Raw genomic sequence first — 22619 nt, 5'->3', positions numbered from 1 at the left:
ACCACACACACTAATAGTAGGAGACTTCAACACTCCTCTCTCACCAATGGACAGGTCAAACAGACAGAAACCAAACAGAGAAATAAGAGATTTACTGGAGGTACTGAATCAAATGGACTTTACAGACATCTATAGAACACTCCACCCAAATAGGAAAGAGTATACCTTCTTCTCTGCAGCTCATGGAACCTTCTCGAAAATTGACCACATACTTGGTAACAAAGCAAACTTCCACAGATACAAAAAAATATTAGTGACCACCTGTGTCTTGTCAGATCACCATGGATTAAAATTAGAATTCAACAACAATGGTACCCCCAGGAAGCCAACAAACTCATGGAAGTTGAACAGTCAACTACTAAATCACCCCTGGGTCAAGGAAGAAATAAAGAAAGAAATTAAAGTCTTCCTTGAATATAATGAAAACAAAGACACAACGTATTCAAACCTATGGGACACTATGAAAGCAGTGCTAAGAGGAAAGTTCATAGCACTAAGTGCCCACCTAAAGAAAACAGAGAAAGCACACATTGGAGACTTAACAACACACTTGAAAGCTCTAGAAAAAAAAGAAGCTGATTTACCCAGGAGGAGTAGAAGACTGGAAATAATCAAACTGAGGGCTGAAATCAACAAAATAGAAACACAGAAAACAATTCAAAGAATCAATGAAGCAAAAAGCTGGTTCTTGGAGAAAATTAACAAGATTGACAAACCCCTATCCAAACTAATCAAACGGCAGAGAGAGAACTTGCAAATTAATAGGATCAGAAATGAAAAGGGGGACATAACCACAGACACAGAGGAAATTCAGAGAATCATTAGATCTTACTACGAAAGTTTATATGCCACAAAGTTGGAAAATGTAAAAGAAATGGACATTTTTTTAGATAAGTACCATATACCAAAGTTGAACCAAGACCAGGTGAACGATCTAAATAGACCTGTTAGTCGTGAAGAACTAGAAGCTGTTATCAAAAATCTTCCTACCAAAAAAAGCCCAGGACCAGATGGTTTCAATGCAGAATTCTACCAGAACTTTCAGGAAGAGCTAATACCTATACTCCTTAATGTATTCCACAATATAGAAACAGAAGAGTCACTGCCTAACTCCTTTTATGAAGCTACAGTTACCCTAATACCAAAACCACACAAAGACACAACCAAGAAAGAGAATTACAGGCCAATCTCACTCATGAACATCGACGCGAAAATTCTCAATAAAATACTGGCAAACCGAATCCAAGAGCACATTAGAAAAATTATCCATTATGATCAAGTCGGCTTCATTCCAGAGATGCAGGGCTGGTTCAACATACGCAAATCTATCAATGTAATCCATCATATAAATAAACTGAAAGAAAAAAACCATATGATCATCTCACTAGATGCTGAAAAAGCATTTGACAAAATTCAACACCCATTTATGATAAAGGTGTTGGAGAGACTGGGGATACAAGGATCATACCTAAATATAATAAAAGCAATATACAGCAAGCCGACAGCTAACATCAAACTGAATGGAGAGAAACTCAAAGCCTTTCCACTAAAATCAGGAACGCGACAAGGCTGTCCACTCTCTCCATACCTCTTCAATATAGTGCTTGAAGTTCTAGCAATAGCAATAAGACAACATAAGGGGATCACGGGGATTCGAATTGGAAAGGATGAAGTTAAACTTTCGTTATTTGCTGACGATATGATAGTGTACATAAGCGACCCCAAAAACTCTACCAAAGAACTCCTACAGCTGATAAACACCTTTAGTAATGTGGCAGGATACAAGATCAACTCCAAAAAATCAGTGGCCCTCCTATACACAAAGGATAAAGAAGCAGAGAGGGAAATCAGAGAAGCATCACCCTTCATGATAGCCACAAATAGCATAAAATATCTTGGGGTTACTCTAACCAAGGAAGTGAAAGACCTATTTGACAAAAACTTTAAGTCTTTGAAGAAAGAAATTGAGGAGGATACCAGAAAATGGAAAGACCTCCCCTGCTCTTGGATTGGGAGAATCAACATAGTAAAAATGGCAATTCTACCAAAAGCAATCTATAGATTCAATGCAATCCCCATCAAAATCCCATCAAACTTCTTCACAGACCTTGAGAGAACAATAATCAAGTTTATATGGCAAAACAAAAAACCCAGGATAGCCAAAACAATCTTATACAATAAAAGAACTTCTGGAGGCATTACCATCCCTGACTTCAAACTCTATTATAGAGCTACAGTATTGAAAACAGCTTGGTATTGGCATAAGAACAGAGAAGTCGACTTATGGAATCGAATAGAAGACCCAGATATTAACCCACAAACTTATGAACACCTAATTTTCGACAAGGGAGCTAAAGGTATACAATGGAAGAAGGAAAGCATCTTTAACAAATGGTGCTGGCATAACTGGATGTCAACCTGTAAAAAAATGAAAGTAGATCCATATCTATCACCATGCACAAAAATCAAGTCCAAATGGATTAAAGACATCAACATTAATCCGTCCACTTTGAACCTGATAGAAGAGAAAGTGGGAAGTAGTCTACAAGATTTAGGCACAGGAGGCCTCTTCCTAAGTAGGACCCCAGCAGCACAGACAATAAGAGAAACAATGAATAAATGGGATCTACTGAAACTGGGAAGCTTCTGTAAAGCAAAGGACACTGTCAGTAGGACAAAAAGGCTGCCTTCTGACTGGGAGAAGATCTTCACCAACCCCTCATCAGACAAAGGTCTGATCTCCAAAATATACAAAGAACTCAAGAAACTAGGCACTAAAACTCTAATTAACCCAATTAAAAAATGGGGTACTGAACTTAACAGAGAATTCACAACAGATGAACTTCGAATGGCCAGAAGACACTTAAGGTCATGCTCAACCTCCCTAGCGATCAGGGAAATGCAAATCAAAACCACTTTGAGATACCATCTTACACCTGTCAGAATAGCTAAAGTCAAAAACACCAACGATAGCCTATGCTGGAGAGGATGTGGGGTGAGGGGAACACTCATCCATTGTTGGTGGGAATGCAAACTCGTGCAGCCACTGTGGAAATCAGTGTGGCGGTTTCTCAGGAAACTGGGAGTCAACCTCCCTCAGGACCCAGCAATACCACTCTTGGGAATATACCCTAAAGATTCCCTAACATACTACAAAAGCATTTGTTCAACTATGTTCATAGCTGCACTATTTGTAATAGCCAGATCATGGAAACAACCTAGGTGCCCCTCAATAGAAGAATGGTTAAAAAAGGTGTGGAACATATATACATTAGAGTTTTACTCGGCGGTAAAAAACAATGACATCTTGAATTTTGCATGCAAATGGATGGAAATAGAAAACGCTTTACTGAGTGAGGTAAGCCAGACCCAAAAAGAGGAACACGGTATGTATTCACTCATAAGTGGATTCTAACCATAATTAAAGGTCTTTGAGCCTATTATTCGTGATCCTAGAGAAGCTAAATAAGAAGATGAACCTGATGAAGATTATTTAGCTATCCACCAGGAGGTAGGAAATATACATGAGTCCCAGGTAACCTCGGGTGCATGGGGGGGGTGGGAGGGTCGATGGAGGGGGAGAGGACTAGAGAGAAGGGAGTAGGGGAGGAAAGGGGAAAGCTTGGTGGCCGGGGAGGGGGGGGAGGAGGGAGGTAGGATGAATATGGGATCAGGGAACAATATATTTCAACTAAGGGAGCCATTTTAGGGTTTACAGGAGACTTGATTATATATGGGATCCCAGGTCCAAGGAGAAATCCCCCAGATTGCTCTCTGGACAGAGGAGAGGGTGCCTGAATCGGCCGTGGCCCATGACCATACTGATGTATATTTTGCTTATCACCATAGATCCTTCCTCTGGCGAAGGACGGCTATGCAGTCGAAGGCCCACATTGGAGCACCGGATTGAGCCCCCCGAGGTCCGGATGGGGAGCGGAAGGAGGAGGAACATGAAAAACGAAATCAATACTGCGAGGGATGCTATCACCCACTGATACAAGGGAACGGATCTGATGAGAGTTTACCAGGGCCAGCCGGACTGGGACTGAACGAGGACGTGATCTAGCCAGATTCTCGGAATTTGGCCGGATTCTCTGACTGTGTCTGGCCCGGGGTCTTTCTGAAAAGCCATTGACTATGACACTGGGACCTGTTTCCTCTGCATATGCTGGATTTTGGGGATCCAGTCTGTTTGGACGCTCGCCTTCCTGGACCTGGAGGGAGGGGGAGGGAGCTGGAGCTTCCCACAGGGCAGGAAACCCTGACTGCCCTGGGGGACGGAGGGGAAGGAGGGGGGGAGTGGGGGGAGTGGGAGGGTGTTGGGAGGGGGGGCGGAAATGGAAACTTTTATAATCTAATAAAATTTACTAAAAAAAAAAAATAAATAAATAAACTGCTCACCTGATCTAGAAAAAAAAAAAAAATAAAATAACAACCATGTTTAACAAAGAAATTATTATGACATATTTCCATTCTAATACATTTTTCTGTTTTTCCTAAGCTATAATTTTAGTGTTAGCAATAATTACAAATGGATTATTTTTCTTTTTACTTCTGAATAGCCAGAATAGCCAGACATTTTCTTTTTAAAAAGTATTAACAGGTATCTTTTAAGTATTATAGAATTTGGGGGTCTCTCTGTGAATAAATAATTCACCATTAATATTTACGATTTTTTGGCTGGGATGATCAGTGTCAAGTCATTATGCTAAATGCTAAAGGTGAGTATTTTTCTCTGAAATGAAATGAATATCAAAACCATAAAAAGATCCAGTTACCATAAGGAATGAAAAGAATACATCACCCAGTTAGAATACACATGCTAAAGACACTAACACCATCAATTGAAGAATAATCCTAATTTTACATGCAAAATCCCACTAATTTGTACACAGATCGGAAGTAGAGTTGTTTACATTCATTTACGGGTAATAAGAAAGTCTTATTTTAAGACATAGGTTTTGTAAATACAGTAATTAGCTGAGGTCTCAGTTCACTTTCACTTCTTTGGGAAATATAAGTTGAACAAATTTAAATTACATTTATAAAATTGTAGTATTTAGTATGACTTCAGGCTTCCTTGGACTTTAAAAGAACACTCCGGAAAAAAATTAAGTTGAAACCAGCTGTGTTCTGTTTATCATGAATTAAACCCTTCCACTTAACTCACTTCTGAGGCAGACACTTCAGATGGTAAGCAACAAATTCTATCAGAAAAGATGACACTCTAATCAATAAATAACCTAGTATTCTTAAGATGTGATCCGTTTTCAGTGCCATTCTTGTTATCCTTACTATTCTCGAACAGTACAGAGGAATTGTAGGGCACAATCATGTTCATAAAGGCTGAGCTGATGTGATGACCTTGGTTACTTGAGCCATGAATTTCTTCAAACTTTAGATATCTTCAAATATTATGCTGGAAGACATGGAGAGATATCGCCCACCAGGTTGATACCTAAAAGTAAACATACAAAAGTGATCTAAAATATCAAACAACAAGAGAAAAGAAATGTGAGAAAACACTAAAAGGAAGTAACCATAAAATTTGTAATAACTGTAAAACTTATTCAATCGCCAAAAGTAGATCCTATCTCCCAAATTATAATCCAAAAGGATGTAAATGTAAATCAACCAGCAGCTGCTTTGAAGCCTGATTTTATATATATATCATAGAGTGAAGGACATAAACAAAAGGGGGGAAGTAAAACACATTTAGGAGACTGCATAAATAGCCACACTTAATTGTTAAATATAGAGTATTCCAAGGATTTGGCTATTTATAGGCACTAATATACTAAACACTTTTAGCATGTGTGATATTTTTATGTTTTTATTTTTGAAGTTATCACACAAAGTAATGGTTTCCTTATGGCGCGTGCGCACACAGACACACACAATCATGTTTTACTCATACTCATTCCCTTCCTCAGTTATTCCCAACCCTGTTGTTCCCTGTTTCCTGATCCCCTTCCTCTCCACAAGCAGTCTTTCCTTCTGCTTTCACAGGTAGGCCATCACTCTCCTTTTTATCTCTTCAAACCACTTAAGATCATTCATTTCCTTTTCTCTCACAGTCCCCTTCTTACTTTATTTCCTCTTATATCTGGTTTTTTCATTTATTAGGATTTTTAGTTACAAATATTTTCTTGCAAAGTCATGTTTACACTTTTCCTTATAGCTGAATAAAATCTCGTTGTATATATGGATCACCTTTCTTTAACCTTTTATCTGTTGGTGGACATTTAGGTTGGCTCCATGTCTTAGCTACTATTAATAATTAACAATAGATACAGATGTATGAGTGTGTTTGGTATGGCCATTTAAGTCTTCCGGACATATATGCCTTCCGGACATAGGCAATGGCAGAGTTGGGTATTATAGCAGTTCTGTTTTTATGCTTTTTGTTTTACTATTTTTCATAGCAAAACAACTGAATACATAGGTTTTGTGGTCAAAGTACTAGAGTTAAAATATCTGATTTCTTATTTATAAACTGTGTGACCCCAGGCAAATTATTGAGCCTTTGAGAACATTAATCCAGTAAGAATTTTTGCAGTAAAAGACTTTGTTAAAATGTTTATATTAGGTCTGACATCAAAAGACATTATCTATATACAGATAATGGCTAACGATAATGAATTCCATAAATGGGACTGTTAAATAGAGATATAAATAAAATCATGATTCTTTGTTCTCTGTCTCAATTCTTTCTTATTTCTAATGTCACTACTGTTACATAAAGATATCTATTTCAGTAATAACTACAGAATGATATAATTTTTTTGTTTGGTCTTTGTTTTTCTTCAGCAGAAATCACTGTATTTCTGATTGTGGCATGAAATTTACTATGTGGTCTCATGTGGCCTCAAACTTATTTTGCTCCTCATGTCTTAGTTGTTCAAATGCTAAGATTACAGGCAGATGTCATCACACTTGGCAGAATGTCATAATTTTTAAAAATATAAACTAGAGAGTATAAACAGGTATCAAGTGCTAAGTACCTATATAGCTTAGTTGGTAGATGCTTGCCTAGCATACACAACTCTTGGGATGAACTCCCCAGTACTAGACAAACTGAGTGCAGTGGTGCATTTTTGTAATAGGAGGTGAAAGCAAGGAATCAGATCAAAATCATCTTTGGCTACTCAGCAAGCTAGAAGGCAACCTGGACTGTGGAGACTTGGTCTCAGAAAAAAACAAACAAACAAAAACAAAAAAGGGATTAAATGCTACTTCAAATTTTTGAATTAACAGTGAAGAGGGAATTTTTTTCTTCTCTTGCTATGCATCTAATTGGGGCCTTGTGCATACCAGTCAAGCATACTCCCACCAAGCCCAATATTTTTTCTTCATGCTTAACCATCTTTGTTTTCAATCTCAATGAAATTGAAATTTATGCCTGGCAATGCTGAAGCATGCATAGGCAGCCCATATAAGGCAGTTCTGTTGAACTTGTCCATATTGAGTTTCATGGTCTAAATATGAATCTAGTTGTTTCTGAGAACAACTGACCAGGTCTCTTCCTCAAGAGGGCTTCAGATTTCATTACAGAAGGTTGTGAGCCACCATGTCGTTGCTAGGAATTGAACTCAGGACCTTTTTAAGAGCAGGCAGTGCTCTTAACCACTGAGCAGTCTCTCCAGCCCTTTCAATCTCAATGCAGTATTAAAATTTCAGAGGCACACTATAGTCAAGTGACACAACGAGAACTTACCTTCCTGACTCAGGTTCCAGAGAATCATCAGTGAATGTCTCTGCATTAAAATCCAGAGGTTCTGCATCCTGGAGAAGTTCTATTCGGTCTCTTTCAGTTCTGTTATTAGCCCTGGTGTACTTGGATGCTGTTCAAAAGAAGAAAACAATGGCTACTTCTCTATTATCTTTTACTTATGGATCATAGAAAAAAAATCAAGGCTGCATCTAAAAGCTGGTTATAAAGACAAGAAACTTAAGTTGTTTGGTTCTTAGAAAACCAGATTCAAATATAAAAGTATAATACAAAATAATGAAGACAGTTTCTTAAGCCATCTAGCTAGAGTAGTGGCATTTCATTTGTATTTTATAAGTTCATAGTAGGTAGTGTGAAGATTTAGAATCTAAAAATTAGAATTCATATTTAATTATGGTATCACCACTGATGTGAGATTTCCCTCTGTATGCTGTGATTACTTGGTTAATAAAGAAACTGCTTTGGGCCTACAGGAGAGCTATGGGGGAACAGAGCTAGGTGGAGAAAACTAAGCTGAACGCTGGGAGAAAGGAGGCAGAGTCAGAGAGAAGTCATGAAGCCTCCGCCAGAGACAGACTCTGAGAACTTTACCCAGTAAGCCACAGTCTCGAGGCGATAGACAGATTAATAAAAATGGGTTAAATTAAAAGAATTAGCCAATAAGAAGCTAGAGCTAATGGGCCAAGCAGTGATTTAATGAATACAGTTTCTGTGTCATTATTTCAGGGCTGGGTGGCTGGGAACCAACAAGCAGCCTCAACCAACATCACCACCATGAAGTTGTTCATTATTAAATCATACTTTATTTAATTTCAAATTGAAACTTCATTTATTTTGGCTAGAAATTTGAGACATAATCACTTCAACTCTTAAAGAAAATCTCAATAGCTTTTCCCATAAAGCAAGAATAAGGGCAACCTGGTCAATAAAAATAAAATATATAAGTCTATATTTACTCTGAGTATTCGTAGTATTAATAAGTTGAAATTAATTTATCTAATCTTAACTAACAGATTCAAAATATTTCCAACATAGAGACATTTACATTGCAAGTGTTCAGTGGTTACATGTGGGTAATAATTGCCATTACTGAGTCAGTAATTCTCCCTTTTCTATATGAATAAGAGTTTCTTGTAAACAATTTATATTATCCATGTCTTGGTTTAGGAAGCACAAGTAACTTTAAAAAAATTATGGGACTGGAAAGATGGCTAAGCTATCATGGGCATTTTGCTCTTGAAAAGAAACAGAGTTCATTTCTAACACCCATGGTCCCAGGGAACCTGATACCCTCTTCTGGCCTCTGCACTGCACTCGTGCATGCACGCACACACGCACATACTTATCGATACACAGAGATTAAAAGATTCAACTTTAGAAGGGAGTTCTTTTAGTAAAGTTAAAGTAAGATGTCTGTATCACAATTTCATCTTCTTGGTCTTTTTCCTAGTGTGGCTATGCAATATGATAAAAAATATTTATGACATTCTACTAGACTGGAACTTTTGCTGAATCCCACAGCCAGAGTTAACACACCATGAAGTCACTCAATACTGCTATCCTATATGTACTTAGTTCATTCATTGAAGACCGCAATGTAACAATCACTCTTATTTACTTTGGATTTCTTATGTGAACAATTTTTACAACCCAAGCTATTATATAGCTTTAATCTTAACTAAAGTACTTGTTCCATGTCCCTGACAGGAACAGTATATGTGTAATATTTGTAAATAAAAATGTTGAAAACAATCTTCTAAAATGAGTATCAATCCATGGATATGGGTTGATAAATACTCATGTTTGAGGTACTCGTTGTTATCTGGGTCTGTTGGGATCAGTTGGAGCCAGTGACTGAATCCATTGACAAACTCTGTAAAAGATTTCTGCAAAATAGCTAGGTGGTGACGGTGCACACCTTCCCAGCAGTAGAGAGAGGCAGAGGCAGGTCCATTCAGCCTAAGTCTATCCTCATGCATTTACTGCTGCAGCAAATACTGAGTCTAGAACTCACTATCCAATGCTTTGTGTTTACTCTATTCTTAACTATTCTCTCAAACTTTCAGATTTTTCAATTCTGAAGACTTCAATCAACTGTAAGCATCTAAATTCATTTACAGATTCTTCCCTGCTTCTGATTTCTAACTAAAACCATTGCCCTTCACTAAATATTCTTCATATAATCCCCTGTCTTTATTTCAAGTATCACTATCTTCTTTTAAGCCCTCATCACTCCTTGATTTCACTACAAAAACAGACATTAAATAGTTTCCGAGCTTTGTTTTCTGAAAAATCATATTTCATACTGTCATCAAATTCATCTTTCTAAACAATAACAACAGATCATGCTTCTATCACTGTACATGGAGAAACTGAGCTGGTTCTCAACTACAAGCTTTATCCCTACTAACATCATAGTGTTGGAAAGTACTATTTATGCTAAAGTAACCATCAATCTCACTCCACTATGAACCGTAGGACCTCCAATAGCAGCAACCTGCCTGAAAAATACACTCATTGCTGCAATAGTAGCATAAATATTATGGGAGTAAAAACCAGTATTTTTAAAACTGGATTTAAGGCTTGTTGCATAAAACAGAGCCCATATTTGATATTGCTAAAGTGATCAAGGAACTGAGACTAGACAGGCCATAGGCCCTAGGTGACAATCTATTATTACTATTCTGCTAAGTGAATACAGCAAGAATATGACTCCTAATGACATTGACTAGTGCACTGCTTAGCCCTCGGCAGAGAAGCTGCTTCTTGAAGTAATTAATACAGAGATCTACAACTGGACAGTGTGTAGAGAGTAAAAACCTCTGAAAGTTCTCATCCCTAAATAGGATGTTGTTATATCATTCCCCTTTCCTCAAAGTTCAGGGATCTGTCAAAAGGCAGAGGAGGTAAGATCTTAAGAACCAGAGTTGTTCAATGTCTCCAGGGAAACATTTTCCAGATACAACAAGGGCTGATGGACACATTAACTCACACAGACCATGATAGAATGGTGCGCATGTTTGAAGTGAACAAAATGGCAGAATGGAGAAGGGAAGGTAGACACAAAGTCCCATCCCTAAACAAGATGCTTTTTGTAATTGATAGCTTCTGGGACAGAGAAATCAGTTTTCCTCAAATAAAGTGACAATGGGTCTACCTACCAATCAACAGGGCAGGTCTCATGCTCAGGAACAGTTAGCCAATACAAAACATACTTTAGGGAGCTTGTTTGGTTAGTTGTTTCTTTTTTTTTCTTCTTTTTGTTTGTTTTAAGAGAAAAAAAAAAACGCTTGGAGTTGGGTGGGTAGAGGGAAATGATCTTGGAGGAAATAGAAAGTGCTAAGAATGTGATCAAAATATATTGTATGAATATTTAAAATAACAAAAAATAAAAATTAAAAAATGATCATCCTTCTTTCCAAGTTGAAAATCTTACCTACAATATAAAATCCACACTTTGGAGCATGACAGTATCTGTTTCTAAACTGTCTCTGGAAAGTCTCTTATGAGCCTTCTCATGCTTAAACTCTAGTCATGAGAAAAATACATCGTACCAAACATTCTCTTACATCACTACGTCTTACTCTTTTGCTAATTAAAATCCCCTTCTTCTGGGTAACTATCATTCATTTCTAAATATTGAGCTCAACTTTTTATTATAAAAATTATTAGTATAAAAATCCAACTTTAAGACAGAATCCTTTTTTTACTCCCCCCAGGTATTTCCTTTAGCATCAGGTATATACTCTTTGGTAACAACTCTCATGAGACATCTGCAACATCATTGGAGTCTGCTATCAAAATATCTCTAGTAATTCCATTTAGCTCCTTTATATAATTTCCAGCTGTCTGGTAAAAATTCCTTCTCTTCTTCTCTTTATGCATATTAACCAAACTCCCCACTATATCTTTTAGCATACTAATTTGTTATTTTCATCAATGAACTGGCTGATAATTCTAAAATTTTAGTTACTTCTTAAGGCCTAGTATGTTTGTTTTTTCATATTTTGAAAATGGCTCATATTTTACTTTCTTATATACCTCAGAACTTTTTGTTAAAGACCAGACATTTAAAACAATATAGAAGTTAAGTAACAGTTATGCTCAGAATGGGACACATCTCTTTTAATTGGGTCATTGGTGTTGAGGGATGGAATTATCTAATGTGTACTTATTGTGAATTTGGACTCTTCCTTAGTTCTCTTAAGTCTATACATTCCAGATTTCGTTGAGTTTAGATGGCACTCAAGTATAAATGGATGTTCTCGGTACTTGTTGCCACTCTCAGACCATTAGAAGGACACCTGTGCTTCTAGTCTTCCTCTAACAGCACATTCGTGCTGTGTAATTGAGCAGCTGGGTGGGAAAGGATGATCAGATTTCCTGCTTCAGCTCATTCTCAAAAACATCTCAATTCTTGGCAATGTTGCTCCTTCAGCAATATTTCATCCTCCCCAAAGACAAACCTTTGCCTCCTACACAGTGTAAAGTCCTGTGCAAAAACAGAGCTCCTGGCATCTTCCCAAGGGTAGAGAGAACTTGTTTCTTCCTTGTGTCAGTGACACACGGAGGTTTCTTAACACACACCAGTGGTAGAGGACTTAAACCTAACTTTAGTCCTTCCCTAAATTATGAACATTCTGGGAAGAAAAAAAAAACTAAAAAAACTTTTCTCTCACTGTACATATGGGAAAGCATTTGAATATGAGTCAGCCAATACCTATAAAAATAAATGAATAACTTACATCAATCAGAAGAAAAGCAATAAAATAAATAGTAATAAGTACCCCCCTAGAACATGCCTTATAAATAATTTGGTTATTTAGATTCATATACTTACAACTACTTATTTGATGTCCCATTTCCCCTTTCTTATACACACTAAGGACTATGATAAAGATAAGTCACTGTAGACATATTAGTGAATCCAGGGATGAGTACAGTTTCAGTTTCTATATAACACAAACATTAGGAAAATGATCCCTAAGCAAACTATAAAATAAACTACTTACACCAATTGGTAGTAGTATCTGAGAAATTCGACTCTTTGGGGTCAGAGTGAACATTTCTGTTCCTAGTGGAATCTTCTCTGTTGTGTCCATAACGTTCTTTCCATTCCTAGAGAAGAAACCCAATAAAATATATAACAAAAAGTTACACTGTCAACATTGTATATGCAGAGTATTACAATCTTTCATCAGAAATCAATATAATTTTAATGGTGTCTTTAGAATCAATTTTTACAACTTTTAATTTAAACAAAACATTTATGATTATATTAGCACATTATTCTATCTAAAACATCAAAAATATTACAATAATAGGAAGCTTACTTTGATCATGTAAAAGTTATGATGTAATATACTTTTACTTGAGCAAGCTACAAATACTAGAGATCTGGTAAGTCATTTTTGATAACAAAGTAAGGCTGTATACAGTATAATAAAACTGACTCGTACAGATAGGAGTTATCATGAAAGACAGCACGATCTCATTAAATGAAATTCCATACATTATACTTATTTAATCGGAATGGTCATTTGAAAGCCACCTATTCACTGTTTTGTACAAGCAGGGATACAAGCAATTCATGGCAGACAATTTGGCACTTTGGATACATTATATTTTATGTATATGTAGTCAGTCTATTACAAACTGGTAAACTGGAAGTTAGAAATCCTAATACAGGGGTTCTCAGCCTTCCTAATGCTGGGTTACTCATGTTGTGGTGACCCTAACCATAAAATTATTTCCATTGCTACTTTATAATTGTAGTTTTGAAACTGTTAAGAATTGTAATGTAAATATCTAATAGGTGACACCCATGAAAGAGTTGTTAACCTCCAGGGGCCGTGACCCACAGGTTGAGAATCACTGTCCTAATAGAAGGTGAACTCTATTTTTACTGTTTGGTTCTAATTATGAAATAAAAAACAAATCTATCTTTTTAAAATATTTATTTATTTTGAGACAGATTCTCATTATGCCCTAGTGTTATGTAGCCCAGGCTGACTGAGCCTCTGTCTGCCTCTGTGCTGGGATAAAGGCATGTACATTATGCCCAATATGCAATTCTCTTTTTACATGGTATATACTAGAACATACAAAGACAATTATGACATCTTTTCTTAGCTACTTTCTAGGGCAAATACATTAGTGTCAAAATATTGTAGAAATTGTGAATAGATTTTCTTCTTTGTTTTTCACCCTCTCAAAAAGATTTGCTTCAGCAAATAGAGGGCTTACAAGGAATTCAAAAGGAAAATATAAATGCCATATTTTAAAAAGCATATTAATTGTAAAGCAATCCAATTTTCTTTATTATCAAGGCTTCATGAATTCATTCATTGAATGAACAGTGATTGTATGCAACAAACTGATGGATGTTAGACTCAAGTTACTACTAATGACTTTTTCAAAGAACAAATCTGGCAGGATAATGTGTGTATGTAAAAGCATTAAAATTTTCCTTCTTCAAAAATACATCCAGGGATGGAGAGATGGCTTATTAGTTAAGAGTACTTGTTGCTCTTCCAAGTGATTAGGATTCAATTCTTAGCCATCTGTAATTCCAGTTCTAGGTGACAAATGCCCTTTTATGCACTCTGGTCACCAGGTATGCACATGGCACAAAGACTTGCACTCAGGCAAAACACTCATACACAGTAAAGGGAAAAAAAATCTTTTGCCATTTGTTTATTATTTTTCATCTTTAATCATTTACTCCAAGTAATATTCTTTTGGTGTTTCCTAGATATTACAGTTAACAGCAATTTAATAAAATATTGTACTTACTCTTCTTCGATTTTCACCTTCCTCTTGCCTTTGTCTTTTTCTTTTCTCTAAAGATAAGAAAAATGGCCTCAAATTTGAATACTGTTTACTTAAATACAAAGTAACCGAAGCAAGGAGAACAGACTATGATACCCACAGCTTACTACAAAATAAAATCAACAGGTTACTTACTGTTAAAGAGGGCCTGAGAGTTCCCTCATGACATAGCTGATGTTTCCTGTTTTTGCTAGAGATGGCTTTGTACCCTGTCTACTGTTAGCTCTCTTTCCTCAGGATGATCTGAAATTTGTTTTTCTGTAGTTTCTATTCTTGTTTTGAACTCTTCTTCTATGCTAACTTTATACTTTCTGTATAATTCTGTTCTCATATAAGGTCTTCAGGTTATACATGCAGTGCTAGGGGCTCTATGCCCCTTAAGATAGAGTCTACAGAGTGGTGATTTTATCAGTCATTCTCTCAGTATCTCCCAACTTACCAGTCTTATCAATATTAGGAAGGGAGTGCTATGCCAAATACAAATATCAGATCAAATAGACACTACCTTCCTAGGAATGCATGTGAAAGCAAGATTCTGGAGACTATGAAATAATGTCCCCAAATCAAGGTTTTCCACCCATCCTACCATCACTTGAACAAAAGAAAACTTAATACATTCCACTTTGTGAGTGGGTTTTAGAAAAGCTCTATGTATTTTAATAGTACTCACATTCTCATACCAATGATCATTATATGCCAAGAGTGAAAAAAAAACAGTTTGAATAATTTCCCACATAGCAGCAAACTAATAACTAAATTAATGAGCCTCATGGTTGTATAGAATTTGGCAAATATGTTTCAGGACAAAGACAACAACTCTACTATGGTTTGGATCTTGGATAGATTCCCTAAAGTCTTGTTCACCAGGTTGTGCTTCTGTTGGTAGGCGACAGAGCCTTCAAAGAGAGGATCCAGTGGAAAAAAGTTAAGTCACTGGCAGAGACTGAAGAGACTACTGGGACCACAGTTCCTTCCTATGTCTCTCATTGCTTCTCTGTCATAAACTGGCTTGTTCTCTTCCATGATATATTACACAGGGAATTAAAATAAACTGTATTTCTTCCCTGCAAACTATCCCAGGTATTTTGTAACAAACTCCAAGACCATAAGCAGTTATTATCTAGTTGTAGATAAACTAATAATTTACACTGCAGAATTTCTTCACAATAAATCTTACATTATATTTTCAAATATCTTTCTGGAGAAAAACATATATATATATATTAGGTTATGCCACTATATTTCTTTTTTAATTAAAGAATGTTTATGTATGTATTTTTTTATTCTTCTCTTATATATTACATCCTAAATGCAGTTTCCCCTCTCTCCTCTCCATGCCACCCCTCCCCGCAACCTCCCCACTCCCACAGATCTACTCCTCTTCCTTTCTCTTCATAAAAGGGCAGGCCTCCAAGGGATATCAACCAAACATGGCATATTAAGTTATAACAAGACTAGGTACATCCCCTCATATTAAGGCTGGATGAGGCCACCAAGTATTAGGAAAAAAAAGTCTGCTGTGTTTCTTTAAGTAGATAAAAATTACACTCAAATTTTACAAACATTAATTTTGCATTTGAATCTTAGCACCTAAAACTGCCCCTTTATTTTTTTTTAAATGACAAATCTTACCTCGTCTGATTAATTCTTTTCCTTCATCAACTAGATCTGATGTCATATCATTATCTCCCATGAACTGCTGGAAACCAAGCAGATTCAAACAACGGGTTCCCAAACTAATGGAAGCAGATTTCAAAACAGTATTATTTCACCTCATAAATACTTTGATAAATTGTTCTTTATCACTGTCACCCCCATAGAAACCATGATTATTAGTTATCAGGGCAAACTGCATAATAATGCAGTTAGTTAATCTTTACACAGTCCTTCTTTCTCTTTTTAAAAAATGCTTATGTCCACCCTTGTGTGAAGTTTCATGTCTATAATCGCAATATTTGGTGGACTGAGGCAGAATGACTGTTATGAATTTAAAGCCAGCTGAGGCTATAGTGAAACTTTATCTTAAAACAAAACAAAACAAACTTTATGTTACATATTTCACTCAGTAGACTTCTTATATTTATACAGAAGTAAACTGGAAAACTATCAGCACATCTTTAGAAAATAAGTATACCAGAATGCTAAACAATGGATATAATAAAAATCAACTTGTTCTTTAAAGAGAAGTTATAATACCAAAATGTACAGATAAAAATCAGTATCTCTACATACAAAGATTTCTTGTTTAGAAAATCTTTTGGCTTCTGAGACATGGTGCCACACTGAAGTTCTGGATGTCCTAGAATTCACTATTTGGAATAGGCTGACCTCAAACTCATGGTGACTCTCCTTCCTCAGTCTCTCAAGGGTTGTGATTACAAGCTTAATACACTCTGCTTGGCTTGGAAAAACCTCAATTATGCAAACTTTAAAGTTATGCTTTGTTTTCCCTCAAATATTAAAGTTTCTATTATATACTATAAATGATCATTGTATCTTATCTAGAGGCTAATTACTTGAAATGTTATTTGGCATTTTATCACATAGGATAAGAACACTTTAAGATATGGTACACAAGGAAGGAAGCAAGAGATGGACAGGTAAAATTGATACTGCTAAAATCCTACTGTGAATCAGACAATTCACTCATATTTAAGCCTTACATAACCCTCAGAAATCAGTATTTACTTTTATATGTATAGAAACACATCTGAGGGACGGGAGAAATGCGTGTGTGAAGAAAGCAAAACAGTTGATGAAGTGAAAATCGCTGGTTTATACTAAGAAATGTGTAAATATCTGGCTAACTCAGAACACACATAAGAAGAATGCATGCATGGCTTTGAGTAAAGCTTCTGTTTTCTCTGAGACAAACTCACATTATCACGTTAAGATCACTATGCGCAGTTCAGGCTATTCTCAAAAGGCAGGATCTTCCTGCTGCTCGCTTCCAACACACACCACCATTCCTAGTTTAGAGAGACACCTTTTCGTGTGTGTGTGTCTGTGTGTGTCTGTGAATGCTACCGGGGATTAAACCTAGGGTGTCGGGCATTCTAGATAACACATCACTAAGCTATATTTCCAGCCCCATAATGATTATTTTTCAACAATCTTCTTTCTGACTTCTTATATTAGGATTTAATATTTGACAAAATATTATCCTAATTCATATTATTTTGAGTCATAGAGCCATTTCATCTCAAAATGCTAACATTCCCAATATGACAATTAACAGGAAAAGAAGTACTTAAACTCATGATGTTCCATTAACACTATTATAGAAGTTTTAAATGAGTAAACATATAATCAAAACAGCATTAAACATATAAAGTCTTCTATTTTTTCTATCCTAAAGGCAAAACTCAAAACACTAGCTTAGTGTAAGCTTGTATTAATGTTTTTATTTTACTTTAGTTTATGTTTTTCTCTTAAAACAGGATCTTGCTGTAGTCCATACTGATTTTGAACTTGAGATCCTCCTGTGTTAGCCTACAAAACCTTAGAACTGTAGACATGTGCCATGATGCTCAGCTAAGACATGTTTTCAATTATAATCTTTTAGCTATTTTGTTTATCAAAAAGTAAATTTTTTTTACTTTTTGATAGTAGAGAATTTAAATATGATTCCTTATTAACCTACTATTAGTATGTTAATATGTTATTTATAATATTTATGCACTAACAATATAGGACTTAAGTAAGTTAGTAACACTTTCATTTGAAAAGAAAATTAATCTAAATTAATGAAGAGTTTTCATAAATTTGGACATATCTTGAGACATTGAAGCAGTAAGCAGGGGTGAGGAATACATATGAGAAAGTAGAGAGAAAAGGTGCTAAAGCAAGCATACCTTTCCATTAACTCTTTTTATTGAGAATTTTGTACATGTACACAATGAATATGATTATTTATAATCCAGACTTTACCCCTTTTAACTCTCTCCATTCTTCCAAATACCTCTCCACCTAACTTTACATATGCATAGATGTAGGGCCAGCCACAGAGCATGGGAAACCTACCTCAGCCTCAAAGAAGAATGTCTCCCTTCCAGATAGATCACTTATCAACTGCCAAATGATCCTCGGGAAGGGCGGGGCCTAGAGATCGATTCCCATCTCTGCAGGAACTATTGCTGGCTTGATCTTGTTATGAGTCTTGTATGGGTAACTGTGGCTCATATGAGTCCATTACTACATTAGCTTTAACCTTTTTGAATCTTACCTTTACCAAGATTCTATAATCTTCTCTGAGCCCACAAGAAGAGTAGTAGCCCACGCACCTTCTAGACATAGAGAAGTATTTCTCTTTCAACTTTATACATATGATCTGATTATAAGTGCTCCCCACCTGACCCTTTGTGTTGGCTATCATCTGCAGGATTTGGAAACCCAGCAACAATTATATGGAAAAAACCCCAAAACTAAATTGTGTTACTATAAAGAAGCTAGATGTGAAGGGGTATTATATACCATGCTGGTTGTCAGTATCACAGTCCAGGACTTTAGAATTAGCACCCTGCAATTAATCTTATCACTCTGTAGCCTACATAACTATAACAGAATGACTCAAACACTCAAATGAGGCCTTCAAACTATCCCAGTTTCCACAACCTTCTAAAACACAAACAACTAAAACCAAGTCAGTAAATACTCAATGGTGTTTTAGGAGAAAGGATATCCATATCCAACTAAGGGCATGAGAAAAAGAAACGTTAAGTTTCCTACCTAAAATATGTAGCAATGCAGAGAATTACCACCAACATAGGATAATATATATAGAATCCATCTGCAATAAAGGATAAAACTTTCATGGAACCCATGATCTGAAGAGCAAGAGAAGAGTTAAATCAGCATAGTTCCGTATTTTCATTCCTTTCCATCATTAGAAAATTCACCCACATGAAAATATATCAACAAACTAGACTTCTCAAAATTTAGAAACAAAGCATGAAGTGGTATGCATTTCTTAAACTTTTTTCTGTTAAGGCTTTTTAGAAGTTTAGTATTTTACAACTACTACAAAACCATGGGCATTAAGAATATACATATAAATGCTAATGCTACTATGAAGCAGGTTTCTAATGCAGTGCATCTAAGAAATCTATATGAAGGAAAAACATTTTTTATAACTCTAAAAGGAAAATCACTTTAATCCCATCATTAGTAATTACAATCATAACCTTTAAGCAAAGGCTTTAGTGATAAAAAGGAGTTTCATAATGCTACTGAGCCTGTCTACTGACAATAGAAGATGACTCATAACAACACCTGACACAGATAATGAACCTAAAGAGTCATACTTACAGATGTATATGCAGTGGGCTGGGTATTCTGGTGAGAGATGGATGAATCCATATGGGTCAATCCCAAGAAATTAAGACATAAAGGGGGAGTCAAACGGCAAAATAACCTACAATAAACATTTAAAAGTACCAACATATATATTTTAAAACACATTTATATTATAGTGAAATGTATTAAAACATTTCAGATCATTCTACTTATAATTTTTATCTACTTGCATATTATACATAGTTTAATTATCTATGTGAACTGCCCTTACTGGGAACACATTCTGAAATCCTATTAATCACATTTCCTTTAAGAACACAAGTGCCTATATACTTAACTGCATTCTGGCTAATTTCAAGTATAAAATGAGTATCTTACATTGCTAGAACTTGGGGAACTTGGGGCTGGGAGAATGGAAAGGTTTAAATATAAGGAGGTAATATTGACAAGAGTTCTTTTGTAGTGAGAAAAAGATTTGTGTAGGTGGTGATCACTGTAGGACTCTACAAACAAATGAAGGATGAAATGTAAGAACTAATTAAAGTCCATAGTGCTGCTAACAGTAATATGCAATGTAAATTTCCTAGTTTGGTAGTGTACAGCAACTACAATGTAATCATGATGAAAAGCTTGAGGAAGGTTACACAGTGTATCTGTAACTTTCTAAAAATATTAAGCTATAGCTTAAATATGAAACGAATGCCATAGGCTCATTTGTTGAAGGGTTTATCTTCACTGTGTGGCTCTGTTTTATTGGGTGGTGTAACATTTAGGAGGTAGGGCCTACCTAGAAGAAGCAGGTTGCCTGGTGTTATGAATGGGAAGATATGTTTGGGGTCCTATTAGTCTGTCTTTGCTTCCTAAGTACCATGAGCTGGATAGCACTGCTCCAATACACTCTCTTTGCCATTTTTAGCCTCACTTCAGGTCCAAAACAATCAATAACAAGTAACGGTAGACTAAAGTCTCTGAAACCATTAGACATAATAAATATTTCTTCCCTTAAGTTGTTTGTAACATGTATTTTGTAACAGCCACAAGAAACTAACCCAGTGGCTTTGATTTTTTTCTTTGTAAGACAAAATTTTGACACCGGGGGGTGGGGTGGGGTGGAGAGATGGTTCAGTGGTCAAGAGTACTGCTGGTTTTTCTAAAGGCCCTGAGTTCAATTTCTGACAACCATATGATGGCTCACAACCATCTGTAATGAGATGTGCTGCCCTCTTCTGGCCTGCAGGCACACATGCAGGCAGAATGCTGAACACAGACAGACATTACTTTGAGTCTTATAAATATCTAATATACCTGACTAATAACAGCCTAGATTGATTGCCTGTAGCTAAAGCCAGACCTCTAAATTTCTCTAGGAAAGAAATGTTTCTCTTAGTGTCCTTAGAACTTCAGTTTTAGGCCACCGAGTTTCAGAACATTGTCTACATCTAACATAGCCTCTAAACTCAATTGTTCATATACTAACTTCCAAATTGGTGAATTCAGGCTGTGTGTTTTTTCCAACATAGTGCTCATAATTAAGCCATAAACTTCAAACAGGACTTAGTTAGTGATTACAAATACCCATTTCATAGTTTAAAAAAAAGAAAAAAAACAGTTCACAGAAATGTATGTTCATGCAACATCCGTGAACAAGAAATAAGAGATCTATCATTAGCACTTAAAATGGAAAACATTCTTTATCCTAAGCTCAATTCTACTCACATGCCGCTGAAAAGAAGGCTGTAAGCATCAGTCTGATGATGTGAGGCCAAGTAGTAGTAATTAAATACTCTAATCCTGAACACAGTAGAGTAAACACAGATACTTAAGAAGAAGATGGAAAGGAAGCAAGCAATCTGGAAAAAATAGTTAAGATCTGATTTAAGACTTTATTACTTTATTTACTGTCACAAAATTATCATTTGTCCCAGCTATATTTACTGATGTCCTAAAATATAAATACATCAATAGTGTCTATTTTTAATAGCAAAGATGAAATTTTAAAAATATATCTACATTTCAACCAGTTCAACCTCCTAAATCCAAAATTTGACTCTGAGCCCTGAAGGAAACTGTTTTACCTATTCTCTTGACAGCTCTACAGGAGGACAGTAAGCTGCATAGTTTCACTGACAAAAGAGGATCAAAGTAACCTCATAAAATGCTTTATCACTCTCCTGTACTTTTTTTATTGATGTTCAACTACAATTCCTAGTATTTGTAATCTGGGTAAAATTGATGAACATCAGTTTTGGAAGTCTGAATAATAGCACAGTGGGAAACTACTACTTTCATTCTTACTAGAAGAAACATGGGAAAAGATACAACAGTTAAAGTTTCTGCATGAACTGATATGTATTTACGGAGAATATGAAAAACTGACCTCAATATAAATATAATTGTATGTTTTTTCTGCCAGCTGTATGAAGACTGCAAAGAGAGATAAGACAGGAGTCGTGCTAAAGAAGGTGCACTCTGACCACACAACAATCACCGAGAAGACGGACAAAACCACAGCAAGGATCCTGTGAAACCATGGACGCAACAGGCATTCCCAGTACCATTCTGGAAAATACAAAAAAAAAAAAAGACAATTAGGAAAGTAAATCAGTAATAGAATATTTATAGTCTTCAAACTAGCAGCAACCAGACAGCACAGGAAACGGTAGCAACTTCACAGTGAAGGAAGAGACATGATCAACAGCAGTGTGCAAACTGATGATAGCCCATGTGCTTCCTGCTCAGATGCACTGAGGAGGGCAGGACA

General features: G+C 36.0%; 1 protein-coding gene across 2 annotated transcripts in view; it reads right to left on the bottom strand.

Moving 5' to 3' along the window:
• Positions 1–5111: 5111 nt before the first annotated feature.
• Lmbrd2 (LMBR1 domain containing 2) overlaps positions 5112–22619 on the bottom strand; it is a 50553-nt gene continuing 33045 nt past the window's right edge. For both annotated transcript variants that reach the window (XM_048429114.3, XM_048429105.3), the window contains 9 exons: positions 22236–22417; positions 21575–21708; positions 19871–19976; positions 19292–19389; positions 16196–16299; positions 14528–14574; positions 12745–12850; positions 7718–7844; positions 5112–5458 (listed from right to left, as the gene is read on the bottom strand). In XM_048429114.3, coding sequence (XP_048285071.3) covers positions 5398–5458; positions 7718–7844; positions 12745–12850; positions 14528–14574; positions 16196–16299; positions 19292–19389; positions 19871–19976; positions 21575–21708; positions 22236–22417 — 965 coding nt within the window. In that variant the 3' untranslated portion in view covers positions 5112–5397. The remainder of the gene's footprint in view (positions 5459–7717; positions 7845–12744; positions 12851–14527; positions 14575–16195; positions 16300–19291; positions 19390–19870; positions 19977–21574; positions 21709–22235; positions 22418–22619) is intronic.

The sequence above is a fragment of the Myodes glareolus genome, chromosome 15 (assembly GCF_982192425.1).
Source record: "Myodes glareolus chromosome 15, mMyoGla1.1, whole genome shotgun sequence".
Classification (NCBI taxonomy): Eukaryota; Metazoa; Chordata; class Mammalia; order Rodentia; family Cricetidae; genus Myodes; species Myodes glareolus.
Note: the sequence above shows the minus strand (reverse complement) of the source record. Positions and strands in the feature narration are given on the sequence as shown.